This window comes from Lathamus discolor, chromosome 5 (assembly GCF_037157495.1).
Source record: "Lathamus discolor isolate bLatDis1 chromosome 5, bLatDis1.hap1, whole genome shotgun sequence".
NCBI classification, from domain to species: domain Eukaryota; kingdom Metazoa; phylum Chordata; class Aves; order Psittaciformes; family Psittacidae; genus Lathamus; species Lathamus discolor.
Window position 1 is genome coordinate 36,048,117 of NC_088888.1, and position 27,450 is coordinate 36,075,566.

Consider the following 27,450-nt stretch of genomic DNA (forward strand, 5'->3'; position numbering starts at 1 on the left):
TATTCTGTGATAACAGCAGTAATACTGAAAATAAACCTTGCTCTGGTTTGGGGTTGTTTTTTTTTTTTTATTGTTTTGGGAGAACTTGGGGGTTTATTTGGCTCTTTCAGGGTTGGGTTTTTTTGCTATGGTACCTCAAAATATACTGGCCAGTGTAAAGTAGAATTGCTCCATCCAGGTGTGTGAGCCATCTGTAATGTCGGATTGGTTGTTTCTTTCAGGTCAAAGCCACTGGACAGGAGCTCTTTCAGCAAGTTTGTGATTTAGTGAAGATTAAAGAGCCTCACTTCTTTGGCCTCAGCATTGTTAAAAGTAAGCAAACTCAATACGTGGAGCAAATGACTTGGCAAGCGTCAACAGACCCGCTTGTGTATTTACAGTGTGTGCATATATACACAGCAGCCATGCCTGCGGGGAACTTGATTGTAGTAAGGTCACAAAGTATGTAGATTATGCATGGGCTTCTCAAGCTCTTTTGATCTTTGGTATGTGGGCAGACAAATTGGGAGAAGGGGGGGCTTTTGTTCTCCACCTTTGTTCTTACATTCCACCTCTTCATGGGGTTTTCTTTCTCTCCTGTAGCCAAGTTGCTAGCCAACATGTTTGTCACTGAATTCAAAACTGTCCATAGTTGAATAAGAGGTGAATTATAAAAGGACTTTGGAGCTGAAAGTGTTACTTCTGAAGTCACAGGAAAAGAATGTGGCAGCAGGGAGAGGAAACTCAAATGGTTTTGGGGGACTGAATGCATGGGGGGGGGGGGGGTGTTGAAATGTTGCATGGGAAATACAAAACTTCTTAATCCGTGGGTTGAAGTCCAGTCTCCTTGGTCCTACAGCTCAGTATTGACCAAGTAACAGTGTAAGGTGATGCCTCAAAGGAGCAAACTGATACGAGATATTGCATTTCTAGGATGGTGTGTGCATTGGCACCCCCTCTGCCCCCGACTCGTAGTAATAAGAAATGGATCTGTTGTCCTCCTTATCCTGCCTCCCCCCATTTCTAAAAGCACAGAAAGGACTTGCCTCCAAAAGTTTTCTCAAGTGTGTTATTTACTACTGCAACTCTAGATATTGTTACATTGAAATGAGAGTATTTTTTTTTATGAGTCCTTCCAAATAAGGTTTCTTTTGCCAAGAATTATATGGGATAAAGTAATTCCCTTTAAGTTTGCTTGTCTCATTTCCTTTCTGCTCTTATTCTCTGAGAACTTTTGCACTTTTCTTGAGCATAGTCCTCAAACTAAGACAGGCATAAGCTCTTTATCTCCATAAGGTGTGTAGAGTCTCCAAGAAATTCCATCAGTGTAACTACAACAGTAGCTAAGAACTATATCTCTGTGTTTAAACCAGCACAGGTTTGGCTTTTTTTAAGGTAAGAAAGACCTGAATGCTCTTAATTCTTTTCACGAGCCAGCTGTGTTCCTGTGAGCCACCCCTCCTCGCTGCCTTTTTTAACACCAGTTTTCGGTTATTACACTTGCAGAACATCTTGAGTGAAACTGGAGCTCCTGACCTCCCATGTGAGACAGGGCAATTTCATTACCATTTTCTTTGAATTAGGTGCTCTTCTCCTGTTCTCCTCATGTTTCTTTCACTTTTTCCCCCCTTACCATCTTCCTTTTTTCGTATTTTCTGTACCCTGTTCTTAACTTCTCCCACCTTTTGCATGGGGCAGTTTCCTTTACCATGTCAAGCACAGGGACGCGGGCCCCAAATACCCTATTGTGGCAAATGCCTTTCAGCCTGTTGGAAATGCAGTATAATTACCCAACCCAAAGAGCACAATAAAGCTGTGCTGACTAGACCTTGAAGAATATTACCCATGGCTTGAAACATAAACAATCTTCTCACTTCGCAAAAGTGTTCTTCCTTTTTAGAGCAGCTAATTCTTTGCACAGCTCTCAGAAAAACATCAAGGAAAACAGTTGCAGGAGCCCAGTAGCCTGAATTAACCTTTTTGGTTTGTTCTCTTTTCTTTACGGCTCCTCATTTCTCCTTGCTGTAGCTCAGTTTGTAAAGCTGCTTAATTGAAAGCTCCTCGTGCTCGCCCTGGCTCCTCCTGACAGCCATCTCCCTCCACCACCCAGGCAAGCGTCAGGATTTTGGACAGAGGAGGAGATTTATTGTTGTTTGTGCCTCTGTTTAAAAAACTGTTGGGGCTGGCCAACAGGAAAGCATCAGCAGTGAGTTTCTCAGCCTGAAAGGCTTTAGCCCCAAGGAAGGCTGCATCCCACTCTTGAGAGAGGGAGCAAACCTGGTTTGTTTGTTATTGCTTCCTGTGGTCCCTACTGTAAAAAAAATCCAGTAAGCTGCTGACCGGAGTCTTGTGGAGTAGGTTTTGAGTGTCATCTTTATTTTGTTCTTAAAATGGCTTCATGTTTACTAATGTAGAGAAGGGAATAATTTGTCTTCTGTTCCCTAACTTGAATTTCCTCCCCCCTTGTTTTGGCCAGCAGGCTGGTGATCACCCTTGCTGCCAGTTGTGTCTTCCTTCTGTTGCAGATGTAGCACTCTCCATCTCTGGCACTGGGAAGTAGCCTTTCAGGGCCTGCTTCTCAGGGTTTTTTGGTTTCATGGCAGGCTGTCATGTCAAGAAAGGGAAGCAATCCAGTCAGGTTGTGGGGAGGCCTGGGTAAGTTTTGCATTGCCCAGGGTTGTCATGTGGGTACTTAAGTCAACTGCCTTGGCCAGGCAGCAAGTCGGTGTGTGTCCTGCAGAGGCTGTGAAGGGAAGGTATGGGATCAGTCTGTGAGGCACGGGCAGGTTAGATCTCCAAAAACTGGAGAGGAAGCGTCTGTGTTTCGGACCAAAGTATTTCTATTCGACATCATGCTTTCACCTCTGTGTTGCAGCTCTAAGATGTCATTTTCAGAGAAACAACTGTCCTGTTTTAATAAGGGTAGATTTCCAAGTTTCTTAACATGCATTTGTTTTTGGCAGTCTGCTGCCACATGCAAAACAAGGTATTCTAATCCATCTATATCCATTACCTTGCTGCTAATTTGTCAGCAAAACCCTGACTGTCAGCAATGGCAAGAGAATGAAAATTAAAGGATTTCTACAGAACTGTAACCAATCACACTGGGTGGATTATCTGGATTAGGAGCCCATTTGACCTGCAGACACTGTACAGATACACTAATGCTCAGTTAGTTTCATAGTAAGCAGGGTGGAGGGAGGGGGGAAGGGTTGGGGTCCTTAATCATAAACAGAAGTTTAACCCCTAAGTGTTGCAAAAATGAAAACAGCACCATGCAAACTGGGAACCATGAATGCTGTGAGATATAAGCTGTATGTTATGGAGCCTGTCTTCCAGCATTTGTTGTCCAAATTTGTTGCCTTCACTTCTGACTGTTACAGATGCTGAGGGCAAGCTTCAGGATTTAAGTTAACAGTAATGGTGGCAGGACGGAGTTTTTCACCTTCTCTGCTCTTGAGCAGACCCCTCCAACCAACTGTATTTGGGGGGAAGAAAGCTTGCATCTATAAGAAGCTGATTGCTTTGAGAATTGAGGTCAGGAGTATATATTAATGGGAGGCCTCACCACCACCAAGCTTGGGACATGCTGCTCCTCTAGTTTTGTCACAGATCATCAAGCAGGCTATACCTTGTGTGCAAGAATGCTTGCAGTGCATCCTTTCGTGTATTTTGCTTAGTGAAAGACCCTGCAAACCTGCCAGGTTCAAGCTGGTTCCATAAGCTTCAGCAGATGGGTCTTATATTGCAGCTCTTCCTGCAGGGTCAATCTTATCTAGTAGCTTACAGGTTTCCCCCTTGTTATCAGAAAGTGTATGCAGTGACACAATTCAGTCTTGTAAAACAAAACTGATTGTCAGCAGAGAAAGAACAGCCAGGTCTCCTTTGTTGTTATAACCCAGATCCCTCCGATCCTGAATCTTGGGCTTCTCCTTTCTAGGAGCAAACCTTGCTTGACCCAGCCTTTGACTGGAAGGGAGCAAGCCTGCAGCTCTTACACCCTGCTGCTGTTTTTCTGTCCTCTTATCAGTTTGTCAGGCTGGCTTTCTAACAAAATCAAATCCCTTCGCTTCAGCTCCCCTGCCTCAAGGATCATCCTCCACTTATTACAGCTATGCTGTTCACCTTGCCAGACCTATGCCTCCCAGCACGTTCTTAGCAAGGAACTTGGTTTTTAACTGTGCCATTCCATCTCCGGTAACTCCTCTGCATCTGTGTATCCTCCAGTACTGAAGTTTATGGATGGAATATGCTGATGTTATCTTTATATTATTATCATTACAACAAAAGTTCTCTTAAGAGACAACAGAATTTTTCCAAAATACGCTTTGACTTCTACACCCTAGTCCTTTTCCCTCTATCCCTTCTTCTGCCTTTTCTGTCTTAAATCTGCTTGGATAGTTTCAGCTCTCTTATGAATTTCTTCTGCATTCTAACGTAAGATACAGCTCTATTATAACAATTTTGATAGTTCAAATGAGCTAAATGTGATGTAAGGAAAAACATGCAGAAATGTGCCACCTAGAGGGAACTGCAGGGATTCAGGTGTTCAAAAAGTATATAATACTCCTTGGGTGGGTTTTTTGCCTAAGTGCTCTCCTGCCTGAGAACTGTAAGGAGTTTGTTTGCTCATGGATGAGCAGTCCTGGAAATGGTTCTGCAGCTCTGCTTGTGCAGGAGAATCCCTTGTGACACTGCCAAAAGTCTGAAGATCTGTGCCTGGGCATGCCTTGTTGCTAACTGTAAGATGCCAGCATAAAATTCCTGCAGTACCTATCCATCATCAGGAATGATTGAACCTTTATCTTGGTCTTCAAACCTCAACAGTTACTAACAGCCACACAGCCTTGGGCTTCTTGGTATTGCCTCCTTTCATTCTTTCCTCCATATACATTCTGCCCATCCCAGGTAAATCAGTCTCAGTCAGGGCCTCCCTTGCTTTACTCCCAGTCTCTGTTGTGTTTCTTTCCTTCTTCACTGGTGTACGTGTACTTTCCAGCTGAAACTAAACGCACAAGCCTGCCTGATGACCTGAACCAAGTTCTTCTAGATCCCTTAGTAAACTAATCAGCCAGGTAAAAATGGACAAGGTTTCTCTCTGGTTTGAAAGGTACCACCAGGAGCATCAAGAGATCATGTAGAGGTGATGTTCCCAGGCCACCAGCACTTGGAAACCTGGGGAGCTCCACATGCATGTGTGTAGTCAGCTCTTCTTCAATACAAACAAAAAAATCCATGCTGGTATGTGGGGAAGCTAAGCAGGTTATGCGAGGTCTACAGCGTGTGTTGTGAGGAGAAGCTAAGCGCTATAGCCAAGTGCTGGGTTTTTTTCCCTTTAAGGCAGAAAATGCTTGCTGTGTGAAGTTTGGCTTTGCACTAATTCATATTTTATTTGAATCCTAATTTTCTGGACTGTCTAAATGGTTACACTAAAATATACTTGACTCAACCAAAGGAGTTAAAGGGATGTTCTTGGCTGCCACTGGGGCCTGAGCTCTGCCTCTTGGTAGGACAGGACTTTGCCCTTTGGAATTTCTCAGTGCTCCTAGCCCAAAATGGGCACAGGAGGAGAACAGGTTATTGGCATTCACCATTACTTACTTTCTCTGCAGGGAAACTTACCTTTTATAAAAAAAATTTTATGGGGAGGCACTGGTTAATGCAAAACATTGGCTTTTAGAGTTCACAATGATTCGGAATTTATTTGACCATGTATTACAGTCATAATTTTCTATTCCCATTTTCCCTGCAGTGTAAATAATTCCTATTGTAAATCCACATCACTCCCTGGAACTGTGTCACTTTTTTCTGACTGGAGACCTGGCCTATTATTTTTCTGCAACAATGCTTGTCCTATATTTGCTTAAATATGTAAATGTACTGAGCTAGTTTTGCAGAGCTGGAGCACTTGAATGTTTGCATTTCTGGTGAGTGCTTCATTTGAAGTGAGATTTTTTACAGCATAAACTTTGCATTTCATTTGAGGGCTCTTAAAAGCTCTTAAATTACGTTACTGGAAACTGGCTGGGTACTCAGATGCAGTGCAATGCGTGGGTATGTTGTGCCAGATCTGGTATCTGTACACACATACATGAGGGAACCTTTTAAGAGAAGCTGATAGGATATTTTTAAGCTCACTGACAATGCTGAGACGAGATTCATGAACGCAGTGTCAGTAGCTGCAGGTGGATGTGTGCGTATTTGCACGCAACTTGTAAGCCAGCTTCTTAGTACCTTTCAGTTGTCCTTCAGCTGAGGCCTGTGAAGCAATGACAGTTTGTACCTGCTGAGTACCCAGCACTGTTTTGATCCACAGATCAGACATGTTCTTCCCCGGACAGGCAGCCGTCTGTGCATTTCTATGCAGTCCTTTACAGCACTGCTCTGGAGTGCTGCAGTTTGGTGCCCTCATCTCTGTTAGAGTTGCTGTTTTCAAGCCACAGACAGTTCTGGCCTCTGGCAAAAGATAGCAAAGTTTCACTGCTAATCCAGTTTAAGGGGAGAAAAGAAAAACCACAACCCACATAAGGCTGGGGAGGGAAATACCTCCTTGTTTTTGTACATGGCGGCTTACGCTGCAGGTTGACATTCCAGCAATATTAACTTCATTAAGGCAGGAATGCAGTGCTGCATTCTTGCATGGGAGGGAGGAAGGGTGGGGAGCATGCTGGGCTGGGAAGGAGCAGGACCCCCAGGGAGAGCTGATACATCAGGGTGTCCTCCTCCTTCATCTTGGCTTATTCTTGGGGTTTGTGTGCTCCTCTCAGTAGGTATGGTAGTGACCTGGAGTCCTCAGGCTTGGCATGTGGGCCCTGCTAGGGGCCACATGTAACCTAATTAACATGACAGGTAAATAGGGACTGGGGGTAACAAATGGCTTTACTATGGTGTAACTGCTCTGTCATTCTTTTCCCCTTTCTGTCCCAGTATCCTTGTGTGATGGGATGGCTCAGGGTATATCACAGCACTTTCTGTTGCTATCTTTCCCTTGTGGCTTGATTCATCACGTATATGTATCCATCGTTTCCTGAGCAAGAAAGGAAAACTGACCCCTCAGCTTGTACAGCCATGTGGGTACCCTACCCTCTTTACAAGGTGGCAGCTGAACACTGGTGCTGGCAGAACCAGTACAGGCTTTACCCAACACTCCTGTGCCAGGAGGAGCAGCCTCAGTCCCTCTGCAGGAGCCTGTCATGCACAAGTACCCCTGCCCCGGGACTGCCAAAGCCCAGGGAGGGATTGGGTGCTGTGCTTGTGTTATCCCACTCCTCTTGCTTGCTGTACAGTCACTTCCCAAATGAGATTTTACTTACTTTTTAAGAAAAAGCTTTACAGTGAGATGCTTACCAGCTTGACAGCTGACAAGGGGCAGAGACAAGTCCAAGAGATACACCAAACCCATCTCTGTCACTGACTGGGGCTTCTATCAACCTTCTTAAGGCAGCATTATCTGATCCAAATGGATTTAGAGAATCAAAGGCTGGGGCCAGCATAGGCCCGCAGCTGCCCAATCTTACAGGCATAAGTGAAAAGGCAGGTACAAGATGCAGTCTCTGTGGTGTTAAAACCTTCCTCTCCTTGCCAAAATAGCAAAGCAACTTCTATATCACCTTGTGTGCTGCGGCACTTAAATTCCCCCACTAAAATTTTCAGGATTTCTGTGCAGTTTCAACACTCCTGTTAAATACTGTTGTATGTATATGTATGTAACATGTCAAGCAATGTGGTCAACAAGTGTAATTGTATTAAAACTACAGCTGCAATCAGTACAATGCAAGGAAGACCACAGAGATGGAAAAGGGACTTTTGGGGAGATTGTCCTCTTCATTTTTGTCCAGTGTTACTGGTATTTTATGTAAGGCTTCCTGTTAGTGTGGCGTATGGACCGATGTGGTCTCTTTCACTTGAGATGGGAACTGAAGGAGGAGGCAATGGGGGGTTGTTTTGTTTGCTTGTTTTTTAAAAGCTTGCAAAAGAAGTATTTGCTGTATCTGCCCCTGTAAGGAACTGGAATGCTCTGGGAGGATGGCTGTGAAGTAGCTCAGAGCTCCCTTGAATACCTGCTGTAACTGGAACCGTGGCCTCTACTAGATCTTCATCTGCTGTACAGACAAGTGCAGACTCCCATTTGGCTTTAATCTCCACTAAATAGATTTCACTTCTGTACTCTCCCCCCCCCCTTTTTTTTTTGTTTTGTTTGATATCGGAAAACAAAAGCCAAAGTTGGAAGTCTGGGCTGGTCGTTGGGGTGGAAGGTTGTTTAGTGAAGGGTTCTTTTTTTCTCCTTGGGCTTTTCTGGGTTTTTTTTCCCCTCTCCTTTTTCCTGCTCTTTTCATGTCTAAGGAACAAGCTCCTCAGCTTGGTACTTATGTCACCTGTCAAAGCACTTTATTGGGCAAGACCAAAGAGTAGAGGGACTGGTCAAGTGAATGCTCAGCTGGCATTGCAGCTGCAGCCTGAAACACCCATCAGGTTTTACTATTATTATTATTATTATTATTATTATTTATTTATTATTAAAAATTATTATTAAAGAGACTTGTACAGACTGGAAAAATCTTTTACTGTCTGAGTTATGTTGGATTTGATAATTGGTAAGCAGTGAAACAAAGCATTGGCTTTGAAAGCAGCACAAAGCTCTTTGAAGGCAATGTGCTGTTCAGGCTGTCTCTTGTTCACCCTTACCTGGGTGGAGAGCAAGTCCTGGTCTTGTGAGAGGCCAGGTTTCCCTTCCTTTTATTCATCTCTTTGCTCTACAAAAGAAGTGAGCAGGAGATGCCAGACCTTCCGAGATGGACATTTGGGTTTGGTCGTTGCCCTCCTCACCATTTTGGAGGACCCAGTTCGTATGTAGAGGATGAAACCTGTCAAATACCTGAGTCTCCACTTGCTTATGCCATGTTGGGCTGTGGCAATATGCGATGGCAGAGTGTAAGTTTGGGTAGGGATTACTTGGTAAATAATAATAGTAAAAAGCTGAATCCACTAAACTGACAGTACAATTAGGTTGGTAAGGTGATGTTTCCCCTCTGTAAGTGGCTTCTTCCTTATAAAGCAGGAATTCTGCATTTCTGGTGAAAGTGTTTGGGAAACTTTAGCTTGCTCGAATTGAGGCATAGCTGACCTTCCTTCCATACTGCCTGAGGTAGCACACGTACCGAAGAGGCTTGGTGCCCTCTCTTTTCCCTGCCTTGTCTATTCCCTAGTCAGCTTTGTTTCAAAGTCCATTGCTTGGAAACAACTTGTATAGTCATCTAAGTACTTAATGAATAAGAATTAGAAATTCTTTAACACCGAATTCCTTTTCCTCTTGTCTTTCAGATAATGAATATGTTTTTATAGACCTGGAGCAGAAGCTTAGCAAATACTTCTCAAAAGAATGGAAGAAAGAGACCACGAAAGTAAGACAAATGTTTGGGTTTGGAGGCTACTGCTTTTGTAGTGGACTAAACAGTGAAATTAAAGCTCTTAAGCTAAGGTCCATAAAGCATGTCTTGAAGATGGTCTGCAGAATGCTGTTTGGTAGCAAGGTGGAGTGTTTTGTGCATGGCTGTACAACTAAAAGAGCTAAACCAGCCCCTTAACACAACTGTACCTGAGCAATAGTAGCTGCATGGTTGCTGTTTAGCTGCTACAAGAGTAGAGAAGGTCACTTGGTCAGTATTCCTTTTGAACTTAGCCAAGCCCACAAAGAGTCTGGAGATCTCATTGTGCTTAAGCAGAAGAGCCTAAATGATGTTTTGTGACTTGAAGCTGGTACGAGGAAGAGACTGGAGCTGCAACTCTTCCAGAGTACATGCAGAATGACAGTGCAGTGAGAAGAAGAATATTTTGTTTGAGAAGAGTTTTAATTCTTTAAGGCTGGCCAGGCCTGTCAAGGGAGAGAAAAGCTATATGAAATGAAGACAAGCCTGCGTAATTGTTTAGTGCTGGTCATTCAGACATGATAGTGCCTGTTTGTGTGTGTCATTATTAGAGGAGCCACAGTCTAGAACACAGTGTAGTGTGCAATTACATTCAAATATCTTAATTAGCTCATCATTACTTTTTCCACCTTCCTTAAGGGTTTTCACTTGCCATTTCTGCTGCTTAGAGAACTTTGCAGATGACTGTTGAGGTTTGGAGATATCTCTTATCCCACACCACTTCTCCTGAATGCATGAGGGTTACTCCTAAGATAGTTACCAGTTGTGCAGAGGGCTGTCTGTCCAGCCAGTGAGGGTTTTCTGAGGCAAGTGTTTCCGGTCACCTCAGAATGGGGTATGCTTTGTGGTTGCTTTGAGGCTGGATTCTTGCAACACTTTTTAAGTCGGGACAAGTGTCAAACCTGTGGTGCAAGGTGAATTGTAAAAGGCTGGATGAGTTGCCGTTGGCAGTACTGAAATCTGAGAGGAGCTGGGCTGTTGGACTGGGTTAGCAGATAGGGATTTAATTCCTATTAAGAGGTTTCAGGTGGAAAGCCCCATCCAGCTGATAATATAGGGTGACTATGAACAAGTTCCAGAAAAATAACATGTAAATATTTGATCAAGAAGTTGCTGTCTACATCAGATGTGCACAGCATGCCATTTGCCTTGTCCCAGTGAGATGGGTCTGACCAGCAAAACCTTGAAACTGGCTGTGTGAGCAGTTACCTGTATGAATGCTAAAGAAGTGAGTGGCAAAGTAGGAAAGATGAGAGAATGAGCTAGTAACATAAGCTGTTCCTTTTTTTTTCCTTTTTTTCCTCCCTTCTTAAAAATATACATATATATATATATATTCCTGATTAAACAAATCTCTAAGTCTGAAAGGTAGGCTGGAGTTAAAACAACAGCAGAACTCTCGCTGGCTTTCTTCTAACAGACTTCTTCAGTGTGAAGCAGACATCAATGTCTCCCTTTGGTCTGTGGCTGCAGGAAGGTGTGGATAACTAACCATTAGCCCTGCCAAACAACAGGCGAGGAGCTAATATCAGGCTGGTGCACCTGAGCCCGAGGCAGTAGATGTTGCATGCAGCAGCACGTGTGTCCATGCTGAGTGGTGTGGTGTGGCACAATGCTAGCTGGCTCCTCCTAGGTGTGCCAGCATGGCACACTGCCCTGCCGCCTTGCCTGTTGCTCTAGGGAGGCTGTGTTCAACCTGCTGTGTTCAGCACTAATGTGCTGCCAGGTGCTGAGCTGGGTTACTCTGGGCCAGGCTGGCCATCCCCAGGCTACACTGGGACTCCTTTATGTTATTTATTATTTCATTGCCCCCATCCAAAACCTTCTACCCTCCCTGGGATGTTTTGCCATTCAGCCTGTTCTATGTTTTATGATGCCTCACTGTTGTGAGCCTGCAAGACAGTCGGATCTCCTCCCTAAAACTTGCCAAGAGCTAAGAGCAGAAAATGAAAAGCAGTATGGAGAGAGGGAGCTTAAGAGAAGAGGGAGTTACCAGATGGGTAACCGGAATTTTGGATGCTGAATGTTACTTAATCGGTCTTCTATCTGTGCTCTAGGGAACAGAAAAATTCAGCCCTCCTTTTGTTGCGTTCTTTAGAGTACAATACTACGTAGAAAATGGAAGAGTAATAAGGTAAGTTCCCCTCTGTGGTAGTTACTGTGTTTTGAATTATTCACTGTTTTCTTAGGAGGCAAGTAAAATAACGTTTATTTGTTGAGCTCATCTCTGTGAGCTCTCAGAAATAAGCTCAAAAGATTTGCTTTATTTTTCTTTCTTTATCTTTCACAGAGTTCCTCACCCAGCCATGAATATTTTGCCCTTGAATCATACTCCTTATCCCTATGAAAATAATGACTGCTTTTCCATCTGTGTTTAGAGAGCAGGTTGAATGACGACAGTATCAAAACACAGTTAATACTCTTCTGCTTGCGTCTTTTGGTTGTATGAAAAGCATCAGATGAAAATACCAAAAATACCTATCTATACTCCAGAGCACGTGCTAATAATTTTGAATCTGTTTTTTGTATCTGAGCAGTGCTCTGTGCAGTCTGTTCCTGGAAATGGACTTTCGTAAGCAGACAAAAGAAATTACTTCATAAGTTTTGCATTTGCAGTCTATTCGCATGGAATATGGGCTGCACTCAAAACACCACCACCCTCACCACTGGTACAGAACAAAGGATGAGGTAGTTAAAAATGAACAACTGACAGAGTTAATTTGCATCAGCACTTCTGGCATCGCTGTGACCCCGGGGCAATCCAAGAGCTGGGATCATTTGGGTGGATTAAAATCTTTACCAAATTTTTGGCATTTGTTCTCATCTCAAACAAAGCTTGGTGGTTTTTTGTTTTTCTCTCTCCATAGTTCTTTAATTTTGGATACAGGGGAGTCTTTCTTCTGGAGTCTGTTTGGCTGTGGTTTATTTAGTTTTGCTTATAGGTACAAAGGGAGATTGCATATCATTCTACCACCCCGACATACATATCCTTTAGCATCACAAACGACTTTCTCTTGCACTAGTAATTTAATTGGAGAGGTTTCTGGAGCCATGCAGAGGTAGTTGCATGGCCTCTTCAGACTCTACACACACACTTTTCCAACCAGACCATAGTGTCCAGCACCTCATCTGTACATGCATGTCGGCAGCCTGCTTCCCATGAGCTCTTACAGCGGGGGCTGTGTGGGTTATCAATGCTATGTGATAGTTATGCCTTATCAGACTATCCCTGTTTAGCAGCTTGAGGAAGAAGACAAAAACAAGCCCAAGGCTCCAGTGTCTTTTGATCTACCTTGCAAGGAATTGGCTGTTGAAAAGCGCCTTTCGCCTAAGGCAAGGTGAAATGAAAAAGCAATGCTGGGTTTAGAGGGGAAAGGAGGACAGGTGTGCAAGAAACAGGACTGGGATTCAAGGGGGTTGGCTCTTCTGATTGCTACGGGCTTTCCAGAGAAACAGAGTGCTTGATGTAGTCAATCTCCAAAACAGGTGTGACGTGATTTTCTTTCATCTACCCCTACCCTAATTTCTTAGATCTCATGCTCAGCAAGATAGGAGCTATCATTTCCCATGTTTGTACAACACTCGGTGGGAGAGCACCTTGATCTTGGCTTGATGCCCCCTACGCACAGCTGTATCAGGGTGGCATTGGCACACATCAGGGATGTCAAAGTTTAACCCCTTCTCTCCAAAACAGATGTGTTTAAGGGGCCTTGTCTGAGCCCGAACTTTCTGCTTCAAGTAAATCTGCCTTTGTGTCTTGCAGTGATAAGGTGGCACGGCAGCTCTACTATTGCCATCTCAAAGAGCAAGTTCTGATGTCTCGGTGCAACCACAAAGAAGAAATCTACTTCTTACTGGCGGCCTACAGCTTACAGGCAGACTTAGGCAACTACAGAGAGAAGGTCCACACTGGCAAATATTTTGAACCTCAGGCTTATTTTCCACAATGGGTGAGTTTCGGGGCATCCTTCTGTCAACAGACGGTATGTGCAGCAGCAGCTATGTGAAGGTGGTACCTAACTGCAGCCACACAATATCCACAACTCCCACTGCAATGATCAGGCATAGTGGTAAGGTGGCACCCTGAATTCCCGCAGGCGACGATGTCTCTTTCCACTGGATGTAAGTGCCCATTTTCTCCTGGGCTCACTCATCAGTGAGGTGGGTGATGTGTAACCTTCCTTGGTGAGGGAATGTATTGGTGTCAAATTAAGAAATCTGACAATGCAGCTGTCTTAATTTAATTCTTCTGTGGCTCAAAGGGTTGTGTGTTTGCAGTGGTACATCAGCAAGATCTGCACAACCTAAGCTCTACAGAAAGCCTTAGTGCCTCAAAGCCAAGTCCATTGCCCTTTGTCCTGATCTCTGGGATGGTTAGACCCAGACTCTAAGGGGTAATACTGCTGTGCAATGCCTCTGGTGCTTAACCTCTAGCTCAACTGCAGTAAGAGAAAAGGGAAGGGCCTGGAAATGGGTTTGCATGTTTGTTTATAAGCATGTGCACATGGGCTGTGACCTTCAAGATCTAGAAATCTAAGAGTTGGTTTAGTTCTCAAATGAAGGCAAATTAGGTAAGACACTGGCAGAGCTGGTTACCTACAAAGAGTTCACCTCTAGTGGTGTCAAGGAAACTTGATAAACACTTTCTATTTTTATGGAAGCTAAAGGGAAGCTAACTTTGCTACAGGTACATCCTTGTAATGTCTGAGGATGTCTGGTGGAGTGGGATGTTCCCTGTGACCTGGACAGAACTTTCTCTGCAACCTGATTTAGTTTTGGAGCCCCCTTCTCTGCTGTGACAGCAGATTTCAAGCCCAGATGCCTCAGGTAGTTGGTCCCCAACAAAGCTGGGTCTCCCTTGATAGGTGGCACTGTCCCCTGCTTTGGGGAGAAGGTTCAGAGCAGTGACAGAAGTTGTGCTGGGGAGGCAAGGCTGGTAGAGCCTCCTTCATGCACGAGTCCCAGCCTGCCTGCTTTGCTGTGCAGAAATGAGCCTTTCTCCCAGGCAAGAAGCCTTCATCCCTTCCTGTTCCTTGTTATATGTTGCCTGGCAGAAGGTAGCTAACAAAGGGCTGTAAAAGGTGGGTCTCATTTGTGCCATTTCTGGGGCTGTTAAAAGTCTTATCACAGACTATTGCTCATCTGGCAAACATTGCAAAGGCCAAGGCAAATCCTGGCTCACCTGCACTGAGCCACAACCCCAAGGAGGTATGTGGGTGATTTATTACATCATTACAAAGAGCAAAATCTGGCAGGCATGGGGACGCTTCTCTCCCTGCCCCTGGGCTTCCATGGGGAGATACTGAGTGATCTCCTCTTCCAACACAAACTCTTCCTCCAGCACGTGCTTCAGATCATTTGGCCAAGGGCTGCCCCAAGCCTTGTGCTGGTGAGGAGAGGTGGTGCTGCCCTGGGGTGATCAGCCTGGCTTTGAACTGTGGTGTTAGTGCATCTCTTTCTGCTGACATGGCACAGCTGATGGCATCAGTGTTGTCCTCCACTGAGCCCAGCCTTTCTCGTGGGAGGGCAAAATCATCTGGCAAGGCATGTCAGGGAGAGCAGAGGTCTTACCAAGCAGAGTAAATAGGGGGCTTAATATAAACCAGGTGGTGATGGGGTCTGGTTGTTTTGAGCCTAGGCAGGTTGTTCTTGGCAGGATGTTCTCACGTATCTGGTGAGATCCAGTTTTAAATGCCCTCACTGGTGAGGGATTTTATAAAGTGAATTCAGCCAATGCCCCTCTTGTTTGCTGCTTGCGGTCTGAGATGGGGCTAGGCTGCCCTGTAGCCTTGTATAGAGAGGGCATGTGGGCAAGCATGGAAACTGGGCACTTGCAAGACAAAGAGCAAAGGGCCCAGTCTGGGTTTTTCTACTGCTTAGCAAACCCATATGCCTGCAAGCTACTCTTAACAGTTAAAAAATCTTGAGATAGTCTTATCCACCCCTTTGAGGATGGAAATGCTAAACAAGGTAATGTGTAGTTTCTGGTCTTAAAAGGACCACCTAGCATTTCTGCAGTGTTTACAGATGTTGCTGTTGATTGTGTTGGCATGCAGAGCAGCATTTGTTATCTGCCTACAAGCATTTATGGATGCCAGGGGTTAGAAAAGCTAATTCCAGTAATTAAAATGAAAAGAGCTGACATGACCTCTGTAGTACTGGTCTGTTACGATTCTGCCATCTAGGATCTGTTTGGAGACATTGGTACCATCTACTTTAAATGCTTATCCTCCAGGGAGGTAGAGGTGAATGTGGATTAACATTTTGAGGGACTGCATGAACCTCCTCCATCTCCAGTCTCTGCTTTGCTGCCTCCTGTGGGGATTGCTGAAGAGTTGCTGACCTGTTTGTTTTCCTTGCCATTTAGATAATTGCAAAGAGGGGGAGTGACTACATCTTGAAACATGCCCCAGAGATGCACCGAGAACAGCAAGGGCTGAGCGCTAAGGAAGCAGTGCTGAAGTTCATTAAGGAGTCCTGCCTGCTGGAGGATGTGCCTGTCCACTTCTACAGGCTGCAGAAGGTTAAACAAATTCCTTCTTATTTTGACCTTCTCTCCCATCATTAATTGTGTGCACCACTGAACTTGCAAAAGAAGTCTAAAACTTTCAGCCTACAAGGCCTGTCCCCACAAACAAATCTGTTGTCGATACACAGGTATAGCTGGAATCTAGTGTTGTTCCTTGGCCAAGAAACTGGCAGCAGAATGGGAAAACTTGATTTTTGTCCCTGATTGTCAACAGACTTGCACCGGGGAATCACAGAGAAGCCTTTTTTTGTTGTTGTACAGTCAGTCGAAATGGTGATAAGAGGTTGGCCAGCTTTCACACAAATGCCATGTAATAACTGAGGTGACACTGAGTCATCCTGACTTTCTTATTCCCTTACGCCTCCAACCCTGTGAGAGTGGTTGGTGTTTTTTCAGCTGTACGTCAGTTTTTGGATTCCTGTGTTGTTTGTCCCTGAGTTTTAGACTCCTTACCCAAGCCAGCTTAAACAGAATGTGCTTCATTTTCACATGCTAAGAGAGTTTAGGTCTAGAATTAGAAGTTTTCTGTTCTGCTTAAAGTGAGTGAAACTTGCTTATGCAATTAGGAGTGCCTTGGATCTCTTTTTCCCAAAGGGAAAAACTCATAATTAATTATCTTGATTGGTTGTGCTCAGTGGGAATTATGTCTGGGAGGTATCCATGTCCTTTGACCAGATCTAGCAGTTCTGGTTACTGGAGAAACATGGATTTTTCTGGAGGAAATAAGTTCCAGTTTGGTCTACAGTCCAGGTCTACAGTCCAGGCTTAGTTTCAGTTCCTTGCAAACTGTAGGTGCTCCCCCTACCTCTCCTCTGTCCTCACGGTTTTGATTCCAGTACTGTTAACGATGCAGTCATAAGATGGTTGGTTATACTTGAATGCCGTAAGAAATCCACCTGGCAGGACAGGATATAATTTATATCTGAAAGCACCGGGGCTGTGAAATGGTTGTTCTTAATATCCAAATTCCTGTCCAACTTGAACTTACATTTTATGCATTGCTGACTCCTTCATGTGTTGTTTGCTCTACAATGTGCTCTTCTTCCTGCCGTGTGACACAGTTATCTCATCTTGTGAGGAGATTTCCTCCTCCTAGGTGATACCTGGGTCACCCGCAGGGGTGCCAGGTGAATGTGTTGGTGCGCTGGCTGCCCTGAGATTTCAACAGCAGTTACTTTTGTCTTGCACCCTCCTCATGCCTGCTACTGAGGTTGGGAACTCTGAAGGAAAACACAGCACTGAGCACCATATCTCCCCTCCAGAGCAGTACTGATTTACAAAGCTCTTAGGAGGCAGAAAGCATTTCCTAATGATTTCAGACTGGAGACGTGGATGGTACTGGGGCAAAGGGGGAGGTAATGGGATGATACAAGCATGAGGCTTGTATCTTACATGCCAGATGAGGAGAGAAAATTTTGATAGCAAGTTTGAGTTCTGTAAGCCCATAAATCTTTACCCCAAAATTTTCTTCCTCCTCCTAACAAGAAAAGTATGTGTTCCCCTCCCTTAGTCTGCCATGCCAGGAAGGACTGAAAGAACTAGTTTATGATATTTTTTGGTCTTCAAGCAGAGGAATCTTATTACAGACAGTATGTCATACCAAGATACAGTATGAGGAAAACCAAGGCAGTATTCCAATGGAGCTGCAAACATTTAAGATCACCTGCTCCAAACACTGAGGTCAAAAGGTTAAAAAGAAAGCTCCTATAACTCCGGGCATTGATTAGCCCTCTCCCTGCCAAGGGACACCTAAGGTCCAGCAAGTCCCTGGGTTTTAGCAGCAGTGCTGTGGCAAGGAGAAGGGGCACATGTCCCTTCTGTTTTAGGCTCCCTGTCACCTGCAGAGTGAGTGGTGCATGTTCACGGTTACAGCAGAAATGGCACATAGCAGTATGAGAGGTTACAAGGTACCTCTGAGAGCAGTCATGCGGTCATGCTCTCAGATGAATCCATGCTCTCAGATCACTAAAGCTGGATTGCCTGGCCAGGTTAGCTAGGGTGTTTGTTTGCTGGTGAAATGCTCGAGTTGCCCAGCAAGAGGGGATTTTAGGTGTAGATATTTTAGGGGTCAACAAGGCAAGGTGCCTTTTACAAACACAATAAAAACTGAATGAGTTGATGGCATCTGCCTGATGGAGGAGTCCTGCTACCTCTCCTGCAGTAGGTGCCAGAACAAGAGTGTGGTCTTTGTAGATTAACCTTTTACTCTGAGCTCTTCTGTTCTTTCAGGATAAGAAGGAGGATCGCCCAACAGTTATCCTGGGCCTGACCCTCAGAGGAATGCACATCTATCAGGTAACAGACTGCTGTGAAAGCCTTCTGGTGTAGCATTAACTCTGCCCAGCTCACTGTCCTCCCCCCAACCGTGGCTCCTCTGCCTCCCCTCCGAGCACCAGGCTCCGCATATCTCACATTCTTGGTTGTTTGCAAATTCTTTGCACATTGCTGACTCCACCCTGTACCTGCCAGTCCCTGTGTCACTCTGAGCTTGATGTGTTGCAGGAGGTGAACCACGTTCGACAGCTCCTCTACGACTTTCCCTGGTCACACATCGGGAAGCTGGCGTTTCTGGTGAGTATGACGGAATGGAGGCCATCTGGCAACAGGCTGTCAACCTGGGACCTGGCAAAGCCCACTCTGCCATGTCAAGTCCTGTTACTCATACATACAAGACTGCAGCTATCTCTGGTAGCTTTGTGGCTGGAAACATGCTTATTACACTGGCATCTCTCCTCTTCATGCAGGGGAAAAAATTTGAGATCCAGCCAGATGGTTTGCCCTCTGCACGGAAACTGGTTTACTACACAGGTTGCCCCTTCAGGTCACGGCACTTGCTGCAGCTCCTCAGCAACAGCCACCGGCTCTTCCTCAATATCCAGCCAGTGCTGAAGCAAATCCAAAAACTGGAGGAGGCTGAAGGTATGTGATGGAAGAATAGGTGACTCTGGTAAGGGGAAGAGTTAGGCTCTGCTGTTGCTTCATGCTGGCTGCTCTCTATCTAATTAATGGTGTTTCTGCCTTATCAAGAAGCCAGTGAGAGAAATGGAGGTGTTAGGTATGTTTCAAGTCCATTACTGGGAAGTGTTTATGGCTCCCACATTGCTAGAGTGTGATCAGAAAGTGTGAGTGCAGTAGAGGGGTAATGTGTTACTTTAAGTAAGGAGATCTTTGCTCTTTATGCTCCCAATTTGTGTGCATTTGACACATATTTCTAAGTGGAAGTAATTTTGAATAAAAAGCTTTCCACTGGGATTAGATCTTATTGCATTCAAGCAGCAGTACAAGTTGTGAGCCCGTGTCTTAATTTTTTAGTGCCCTTTACTAAAGACTGCACACAATTTACTCTATAGTGTCTGACAGTTAAGAGCTAGGAGTTGCAGGTGCTAGAGCCCAAGAGCAGATCAGGACTCCCAGAATTTGTCTCTTCTGATGGGTTCCCCTCTCTGTAGGAACAGTGATGTGAACTGACAGTCCCTAGTATCCTTCCAGACAAACTTCAGTCATTTCATTACCTCCCAGCTTGCCCTGTTCCATTTTCCAACTCTGCAAGCTGGATCTCCTACAACTTCTCAGCCTGCCTCTACCTGGTGACTGTTTTTAACACATTGCATAGGCTTTCTTTCAGAGGATTGTGTCCCTTTCCCTCTAGCCTTCTCCTGAATGCCTTTTTCGCCCTACTTCTTTCCTAACTGCTGTTCCCCTGCATTCTCCATTCATGCTCTCTCTGTCTTCACTGGAGTTTGTAAGACTTGTGTTGTTATGCTCAAGGTCGGTAGAAGGCAGCCAGCAGTAGTCGGTAACTTGTTTCTTGTCGGAAACTTGTTTCTGGTTAATTCCTATCTCAACTAACTCTAAGGAGTGTAAGTGGTGATCACTGGTTGTGTGGAATCAGTGTACAGGGCAAGGTAGTGCTTGGTCTCATCTAGCTTGGTTATTTGTCTTTCTCTTCAGTGGGGTTATAGAAGTGGCCTTGAGCTGTGTGGGTGCAACCAGTGGCACGTGCCAGTTGCCTGCAGAAAGGCTCACTAATCAAGTGTGTGCGCAAAAGTCCCTTGGTTTGTGTCTACTAGTGTCTCATGGATTTCTTGACCACCCTCAGCACACCTCTCTGTAGGTAACAGATACAAGCCATCGGAAAATAATTAATAAATCATTAATAAATGCCAGCCACAGGGATCCTGTTCTTGGCTGTCTCCACACATTGACTGTTTCAAGAAGATATCATTGCACTCTGTTCTTAAAGACTGAGCACTTGGGTTAGCTGAGTAATTCTCCCCTCTCCCCCCCTCTTTTTTTTTTTTTTTTTTACCTTTCCTTCAGTTTGGAAGCTACTATTTTCTCTGTCATAACTGCCTCCACCTGCCTGTTCTAATTCAGGTGATGCTGGGTTTACTGCAAGCATGACTCACTAATCCTTTTACAACTAGCTGAGCATCCTAGTATCTGCTGAGGAAGCAAAATACAAAGCTGTCCCTGTACCTGTTCAGTAGCTGCAGCAGTTGTTTCTTAATGGTTGGCTTGTCCCAGTCCATGTTATTTTTGCTACTCTTCCTTCAGTCCTGCTTAAAATTCCCACTGGTTTCTCTCTTCTTTCTTCCTCAGAGAAGAAGCGCTACCGGGAGTCCTATATCAGTGACACACTGGACATGGACCTAGACCCATGCGATAAGAATTCGCGTGGCAGCGGCAGCAGTGGGGGCAGCCGGAGGGACAACCGCCTCTCTCGCCAGTCCACAGGGAGTCATGGCAGCTCTCACACATCAGGCATCGAGGCTGACTCCAGGCACCGGGTGTCAGTGGAAATGTCGGTGGATGAGCCCTTCAGCATTGACCGGGTGCACAGGAAAGAGAAATCCTGTAGCTCAACCATCAGTTATGGCAGCTCAGGCATTGACAGTGGCAGCAAAGGGCGGGCTGAAGACGACTCTCAGGATGACGGTAAAAGCTTTGGAGATGCAGATCAACTGCTAAACCTGCTCTTTCCTACTCCTGCAGGAAAACAGGGAGTAAGAGAATGTGAAGCAGCTTGGAGCAGAAGTGTAATGCTAACCCTACTCCTGCTGCTCTCTTCCTCCTAGAGCTTGAGCTGGCAGTAGATGAGCCAGAGGAGGTGCCTATAGATGAGCCTTTAGAGGGAGACCAGTTAGAGGAGGCCACTGTGGGAGAATCTGTTGAATCTCTTCCTCTAGATGCTGCTAGCTGCCAAGGTGAGATGGCTTTCTGCTACTGCTCAATGCTTTTCTTTAGGCTCTAGCACCAGACTTAATCTGAGGGGATGTAAGAAAGCTGTATCTTCTTGCAAACTCCTGCCAGTACTACTTATTGCCCTACTGCAACATGATTTAAAGTCAGCTCATCTAGAAGTTAAAGGCGAGCACCCTGTATTGTACTATGCTGCTCTCCTCTGTCCTCCTCAAGGTCTCCCTTCTCCAAATTTGCCAAGTTTATACTCTGTTAATGACAAACAGAACCTTTTGTTGTGAAAGAATTTGCTGTAAAATCTTGTATACCACAAAACAGACAAGGTGTTCAACCACAGATTAACAGGCTAGTCACAGGGGTGAACAGGTAAAGGTCTGTGGCTTATAATACAGGGAATGCCAGAGAATGGAGTCACACAGAAGCTGTCTCGTCTTAAGACACACAGCCTTTATAGCAAAGCAAGATGGGTGAATATGGGACACATTGGTGAGGAGCTGTATTCTTGCGGTTTTTAAACATTAATCCTTAGAGGCAAAAAGGAGTACTTGTGAGCAAACCTTCCAGAGCGCTGAGGGTGCTTACTGATGTATATTTGTACCTATAAGCCAGCACTGCTTGAATGTAGCCTGTGAGAATGACTTCACTTTTCTGCAGCCCACAAAACCTCAAATCTGCAATGCTTCTCACTTCTTCCTTCTCCTTTGTAGCTATAAATCAGGAATCGCTGTCTGTGGTGCAAGTCACGCTAATAAAAATGAGAGGCCAAAGTGTGGAATCCCTTCACCAGGTAAGGGGGGTGCTTGGCAGGAGGGTCTGTGTGTGGGCATTGAGCCAAGGTCTAGTGCAATGGAGACAGCTGTAAATCAGGAGACCTTAACTGGTCTGGATTTGACTGATTTTTAAATGGTGTAACCAAAATCAGCTGTTAGCCAGCTACTGCTCAGTAGGAGTAGGATGAGAGCAGCCTTTGGGTCCAGAATTGTATAGAGGGGTTTGGAGCCATTGGTGGGAAAATCCTGCAATCCAGCTCTCTCTGCCTTCCAGAAATGGGAAATGGAAAATAACCCACTTCTAAATTTTCAGCGCAAGATAGAGCCAAGTCATAGCCACACATCCATGCAGTTTGGATGTGCATTGCAAACTTGATAATCTTCCTGTTCCTGAAGCCAAAAGGAGCTCACATCAGAGCAAAACCAGATGCTCAAGCTCCTAATTACTATCATTTGTGTGATTATACTATGCGTGTGCTTAAGTCTTTGTTGTCAACATTTTCTTTTCATCAAGCCCTTGAGAAAAGACAACTATATATGGTAAAATATGTTATATCATAAGTTGTGCTTGGAAAAAGCCTATTAAAATGCCTTTCTAAGGCCAAACAATATTTCTTTTCAAAGTATAGCTGTACCCACTGAGGTAGATAAAAACAAAACCAAAGCCAAGCCTCCACCATTTCTTTCCTTTCTGAATCCAAATTAGCTTTATCTGCTAGAAGAATGGTTTAGGTTTTTAACTTTTTTTTTTCCCAAAGTTGAACAAATCCTAATAACTTATTCCTGTATGAGTAGAGTGACTTACAGAATGCAAGGCAGGGAGCGGGCATCTTGCTTAAAGTAATGCTTTTGATGTTAACGCTTTTACCAGCACATGCTTGGTACTGGTAATTGATCAGGAGGCATCTGTTTTATAAGAATGTTTCTGATCAACACAGGACTGTCTAAGCAATTGCAAAAACCTGGCTGCCACTTTTATACTTTAAAAACCCCACAAACTTCCTTACAAGGCCATGCTGCAGGACTGGATTTCCTTAGCGTTGACTAGACTATACAGCATGTGCCTGTTTCTGGGAGCGCAGCTGAGCCAGCACAGGATTTCCTCAGGGTAGTTCTTAATTCCCATCCCATGGAAGTGAGAGAAGTGATACTGGGAGGAAGTTTTCTGCGTTCCTAACAGAAGTATTTTGGTTAAAAATTACATTTCTGAAATCAGCCTTAATATTAGCATTTAAAAGCTAATAATTAAGAGACAGAGTAAGAAAAAACAGGTGGGGAAGTTGGAAATGTCTGGAATGGTCAGTAATTTCTCCACAGAGGCTGAGTCACTACAGCTTGTGTAGTAAGACGCTGCCTCTGGGAATTACTGCTGGTATGTCACTCCTTCATTGCTAAACAAAGTTATGTAGATGAAACTGTATGTCACACTTAACTAATTTTGGACACCGTAACACCATTAGGTGTTACACCATTTTGGACACTTACCAGTTTGCATGGTTGCCTTCTTGAACCTTCTTTTGAGCTTATTAGATTTTCACTAACTCAACGTGTTCAAGCAATTGGAATAACTTTTTGGCATGTGCACTTCCTCCATTCGAGGATGACTGCATGGATCTGCCAAGAAGTACCAGGTCAGTCAGGTGTCAATACCTGTCAAGTATTTGGTACATTGTACTGGACACTGAGGACACTATGCAGACAGATCAGGATCTGGCTGAATGTGGCAGGGCAACTTAATGCACTTGTAATTTCTCAATGGTTCACAGCTTCTTCATTAAGCCAACATCCTTCAGGCTGGTGGGGCTCTTTTGAATGAGTAGAAGAACAATTTTGGGAAACTTGTAGCATGCATAGCCAGCAACCTTAGGCTGTGTCTGAGCTCATTGGCCTTATACCTGTGTGTGTGACTAAACTGACAGGTCAGATCGCTCAAAACCAGGAGCTGCACAGACCAGCACAGCCAGAGTTTGGATGACATCCGCCTTTACAAGCATCGGCACCCACCACTAAGTGCCACGCTGTCTTCAGACACGTCCCACAGCTACACGTTTGGCTGCAGCCTGGAGGATAAGCTGTCTATCTATGGCTGTGTTTATTCCACAGCAGACTGCAAAACCAAGTCTGCTCTTTATGGGAAGCGATCCATGAACTGCCTCTCCTTGGATCTTCTTGGAGAAGACCAGCTCCCAGAGGAATTTGTGGTGTAATGAGATTGGAGCTCTTCCATACCAGGAAACAGCTCGTCATGGAAATATATACCTCATTAACACATGTGATGTCACTCTGGTTCTTGCAGGAGATTGTGAGCAGCTTTGTTATTCAGCCCCATGATCAGTAAGTGGCATCACTTCTGCAGACCTGACTAAAGGGCAAATCAACTGGAGTGTAGCACTTAATGTCTGCATTTGAAGTGTCTGTCTGAGCAGAAAATGGAAGTGGCCTGCACCATAAGCAGTGATACAACCAACATTAAAAACCAAAAACCCTGGACCAAAACTGGCACTGAGCTAGTAAAGCAAACACTGTGTTTTAAATAGATCTATCAGAAAGAAATTTAAAGTCCGTGTCAGTTTATCTTCCCGCCTTTCTTTTGTGGTTCACTTAAGTTAACTGAACTATCTGTACACTAGCATTGTCTTGAGTCTGTGCTGCTACACCACTGCCAACAGCTGTCAGGCCAGGATATACTCTGAGCACATTTGAAGGGTCATGTATGGAAGTGTCTAGCCTGTTGCTGTTGTAATGAACACAAGTTGCCTGTTCGCTTTACTGGGAGCAAGACCTGCTCTGCCAGAAGTTCTTCTTTTTTTTTTTTTTCTTTCTTTTGTTTTATTGTAAGCATCTGGCCAAATACATCGTGTGCTTTTTTTCCTTCTTTCTTTAACGCAACAAATTGAACTGTCTCTCAGCTGTTTACTACTACTGCTGTGATGCAGATTGGTAAATAAATGCTTATATCTTTGGGGAGATGGGGCAGGGAATAAAACAAGTGACTTGTCTTCTGTGCTCTCAGAAGCAGCCAGGTTAATTGACTGGCTCTTGAAGGCAGGAGTGTGACTGGAGAATTTGTCCAGGCGTGGTCACCCCTTAACGCTGAATCATACTTTAATGTTGTTCTTTTCTTTGTTTTTAATAAATCTGTTCCTTAGAAATCTTTCCCTCTGCTTAGGAGGCAAGTATGGACCAGAGAAAAGTCACTTTGGAAGGACAGATGGAGTGACTGTGTCCTACTTAGTCATGGATAGGTCATGCAAATGCGTGTGTGGTGCTGCAGGGCTGGCAGTGGTGGAAGCACAGGGTGTTTGTGTGTCAAACAAAGAGTACTTGTTTGGTGATTTTGAGTGGTGGAGCTGGCTGTGCTGGCTCTCACTAGGAAAATAATGGTAATTATGCCTTTTGATGGAAGTATTTGGTATGGAAAGCATCCTGCTACCTTGTTACATCCAAATAAGCCTATGTTCATTTGATTTCCTTCCCTGCCTTCCCACAGTACCTCCTCCCGCAGTACCTCCTCCCCGTATCAATTCCCAGCATTTGGGAAGCTTGTACTTGCAGGCATGTGTAACCTGTGCCCAGGTTTTGACAACCTTGCAGGTGGAAGCTAATAAGTTTTTTGCAAGCTCTAGAAACAGACTGATACTGTTTTGGTTGAGGAAGTGTGTGTTGTGCAGTGTCCATCACTTAAAAGCTGAAGATAGCCAGATTCAGGAAAGGAAGGAAGCCAGACCACAATGAGGAGGGCTGGAGCTGCTGCTTTGATGGTGGGCTTGCAGGCTTAATTGTGTTCCTACAACTTATTAAAGTAGCAGATCTGTGAAGTTTTTCATCTCGCTGTGTCTATCCAAGTGACTGAGGTGTAGAGACAGAGTAAGCAGGTGCATCTGCATTTACTAAAGTGACGTCTGTGGTTGTACATCCCCTGAGATGAATTCGGCACCAAACCCTAGCTGTGTGTTTGAGGAATGAATGATGAGCGCAAGCTCACCATAGTCATGACTTACTTGAGCGATCACACTATTCTTCTTTTTTGTAATGAATAATTAGGAGCTGTGTATTTACCATAACCTCTTTTCGTCTAAGCAAAGCCAAAATGCCTTTACAGAGTACCTGAGGCGTACTGAGACTTCATCCAAAATAAACTCTCCTAAATGGATCTAAATGGGCAAACACTCCAGTCCAGCATCCCGCTGTTGGTTGCTGTTACCTGGGCCCTATTTGGCCATAAGCCATGGGAGGCAGGCACAGCCCAGATCCAGGAGGCCTGGGGCTGTGCTGCAGGGAGCAACCTTGGTTTTGCAGCATCACAGAGCTAGAGGTATAGTTTTTACTGCAGTGATGCCTGTCTGTCCAAAGGAAAGGTGGGGGTCTGGAGCACCAGTCCTGCTAAACTTGCTTTCCAACCATGCAGACATACAGTTACTTGTGGTTGTGGCAATGGCTGTTAACAGGAAAGAAGCTCAAAATTCAGTGGGTATAGTTGTTTGGAAAAATATCATAAAACACATGTGTGCACCACATGCTCACATCTGTGCACACTTGTCTCAGAAGACAATCACATTCATACCTGCTTCAGCCTAACCACCTTACTGAAGTGTTTGATTGCCACAAAGCAGATTGGTAGTTTCTTGTTGCAGTTACTAAGCACTCAATGGATTTGGTGAAATCGCCTGTAATCCTCCTGTCGCTGGTTGTAAAGCATATCAATACCCAAAACCAGTGTAATTGGCTCTTGCATGAGCATCCACTGCCTTGTATGTACATAAGGGTTTCTTGTATTTATTCATGGCTGGTGGGGAAGGCAAACTCTCCAGGTCTGACTGTCTTCTCTCCGTGGTTTATGCAGCTTCCTCTGAACTGCAAGTTACATATGCGTATGAAGGGGAGACTGGACACTTTTGTGTATAGACTGATAATGAATGAATATCTTACAAGCACTGTGAATATCTATTATGCAAGTTTTTGTATTCATATAAAAAAAACAACAAAAAACCAACCCTGTTCCTGCTAGTGATAGATCTATTTTTTGTTTGTCTTTGGATTTAGAAGGTCTCTTGCTATTTTCAGTTTGGATTAGTTTGGTAGAGGGTAACATGTAAGCATTTATTAACTGATGTTAGAAACTAGCTGCCAATATTTGTATATATTTGTAAAATACTCGTGGTATAATCACTCTATTTTAATGGTAAAAGTTTCTCCTTTCCATGAAAGGAATTTCTTGTTAAAATAAAATATAATTAATTATATGTATACCTGCAATAAAGTATGGATAGAAAAAGGTAATTAATTGTCTATCTTTATTATATTTTTTCCCTTTAAGCGGTGCATGTCCATGACATCTTCCTTGTGTGATAGGTAGGTTGTGGAAATGAAATTGCTGCCAGGCTGTAACCCATACGATCTTGGCTTGTGATGGCAACCACAGAGGCACTGTAGTCACAGGAACAACTTCTTTTTCTTCCCTGTCACTCTTAGTAGCATGATGCCAAAGGGGCCTCTGTCAGGCACTGAAGACCCAGTCAAGCCAGGCTGGAGTCAGTGGGAACAG

The 27,450-nt window shown here is 44.4% G+C and overlaps 1 protein-coding gene across 5 annotated transcripts in view; it reads left to right on the forward strand.

Annotated features, from left to right (window-relative positions):
• FRMD1 (FERM domain containing 1) overlaps window positions 1–27,185 on the forward strand; it is a 42,643-nt gene extending 15,458 nt beyond the window's left edge. For 4 of the 5 annotated variants that reach the window (XM_065680385.1, XM_065680381.1, XM_065680383.1 and 1 more), the window contains 12 exons: window positions 222–312; window positions 9,301–9,380; window positions 11,462–11,538; window positions 13,168–13,354; window positions 15,772–15,927; window positions 18,163–18,228; window positions 18,436–18,504; window positions 18,678–18,852; window positions 20,536–20,871; window positions 21,012–21,140; window positions 21,843–21,922; window positions 23,825–27,185. In XM_065680385.1, coding sequence (XP_065536457.1) covers window positions 222–312; window positions 9,301–9,380; window positions 11,462–11,538; window positions 13,168–13,354; window positions 15,772–15,927; window positions 18,163–18,228; window positions 18,436–18,504; window positions 18,678–18,852; window positions 20,536–20,871; window positions 21,012–21,140; window positions 21,843–21,922; window positions 23,825–24,112 — 1,734 coding nt within the window. In that variant the 3' untranslated portion in view covers window positions 24,113–27,185. The remainder of the gene's footprint in view (window positions 1–221; window positions 313–9,300; window positions 9,381–11,461; window positions 11,539–13,167; window positions 13,355–15,771; window positions 15,928–18,162; window positions 18,229–18,435; window positions 18,505–18,677; window positions 18,853–20,535; window positions 20,872–21,011; window positions 21,141–21,842; window positions 21,923–23,824) is intronic. The other variant, XM_065680384.1, reaches the window with a different exon arrangement.
• The last annotated feature ends 265 nt before the right edge of the window (window positions 27,186–27,450 follow it).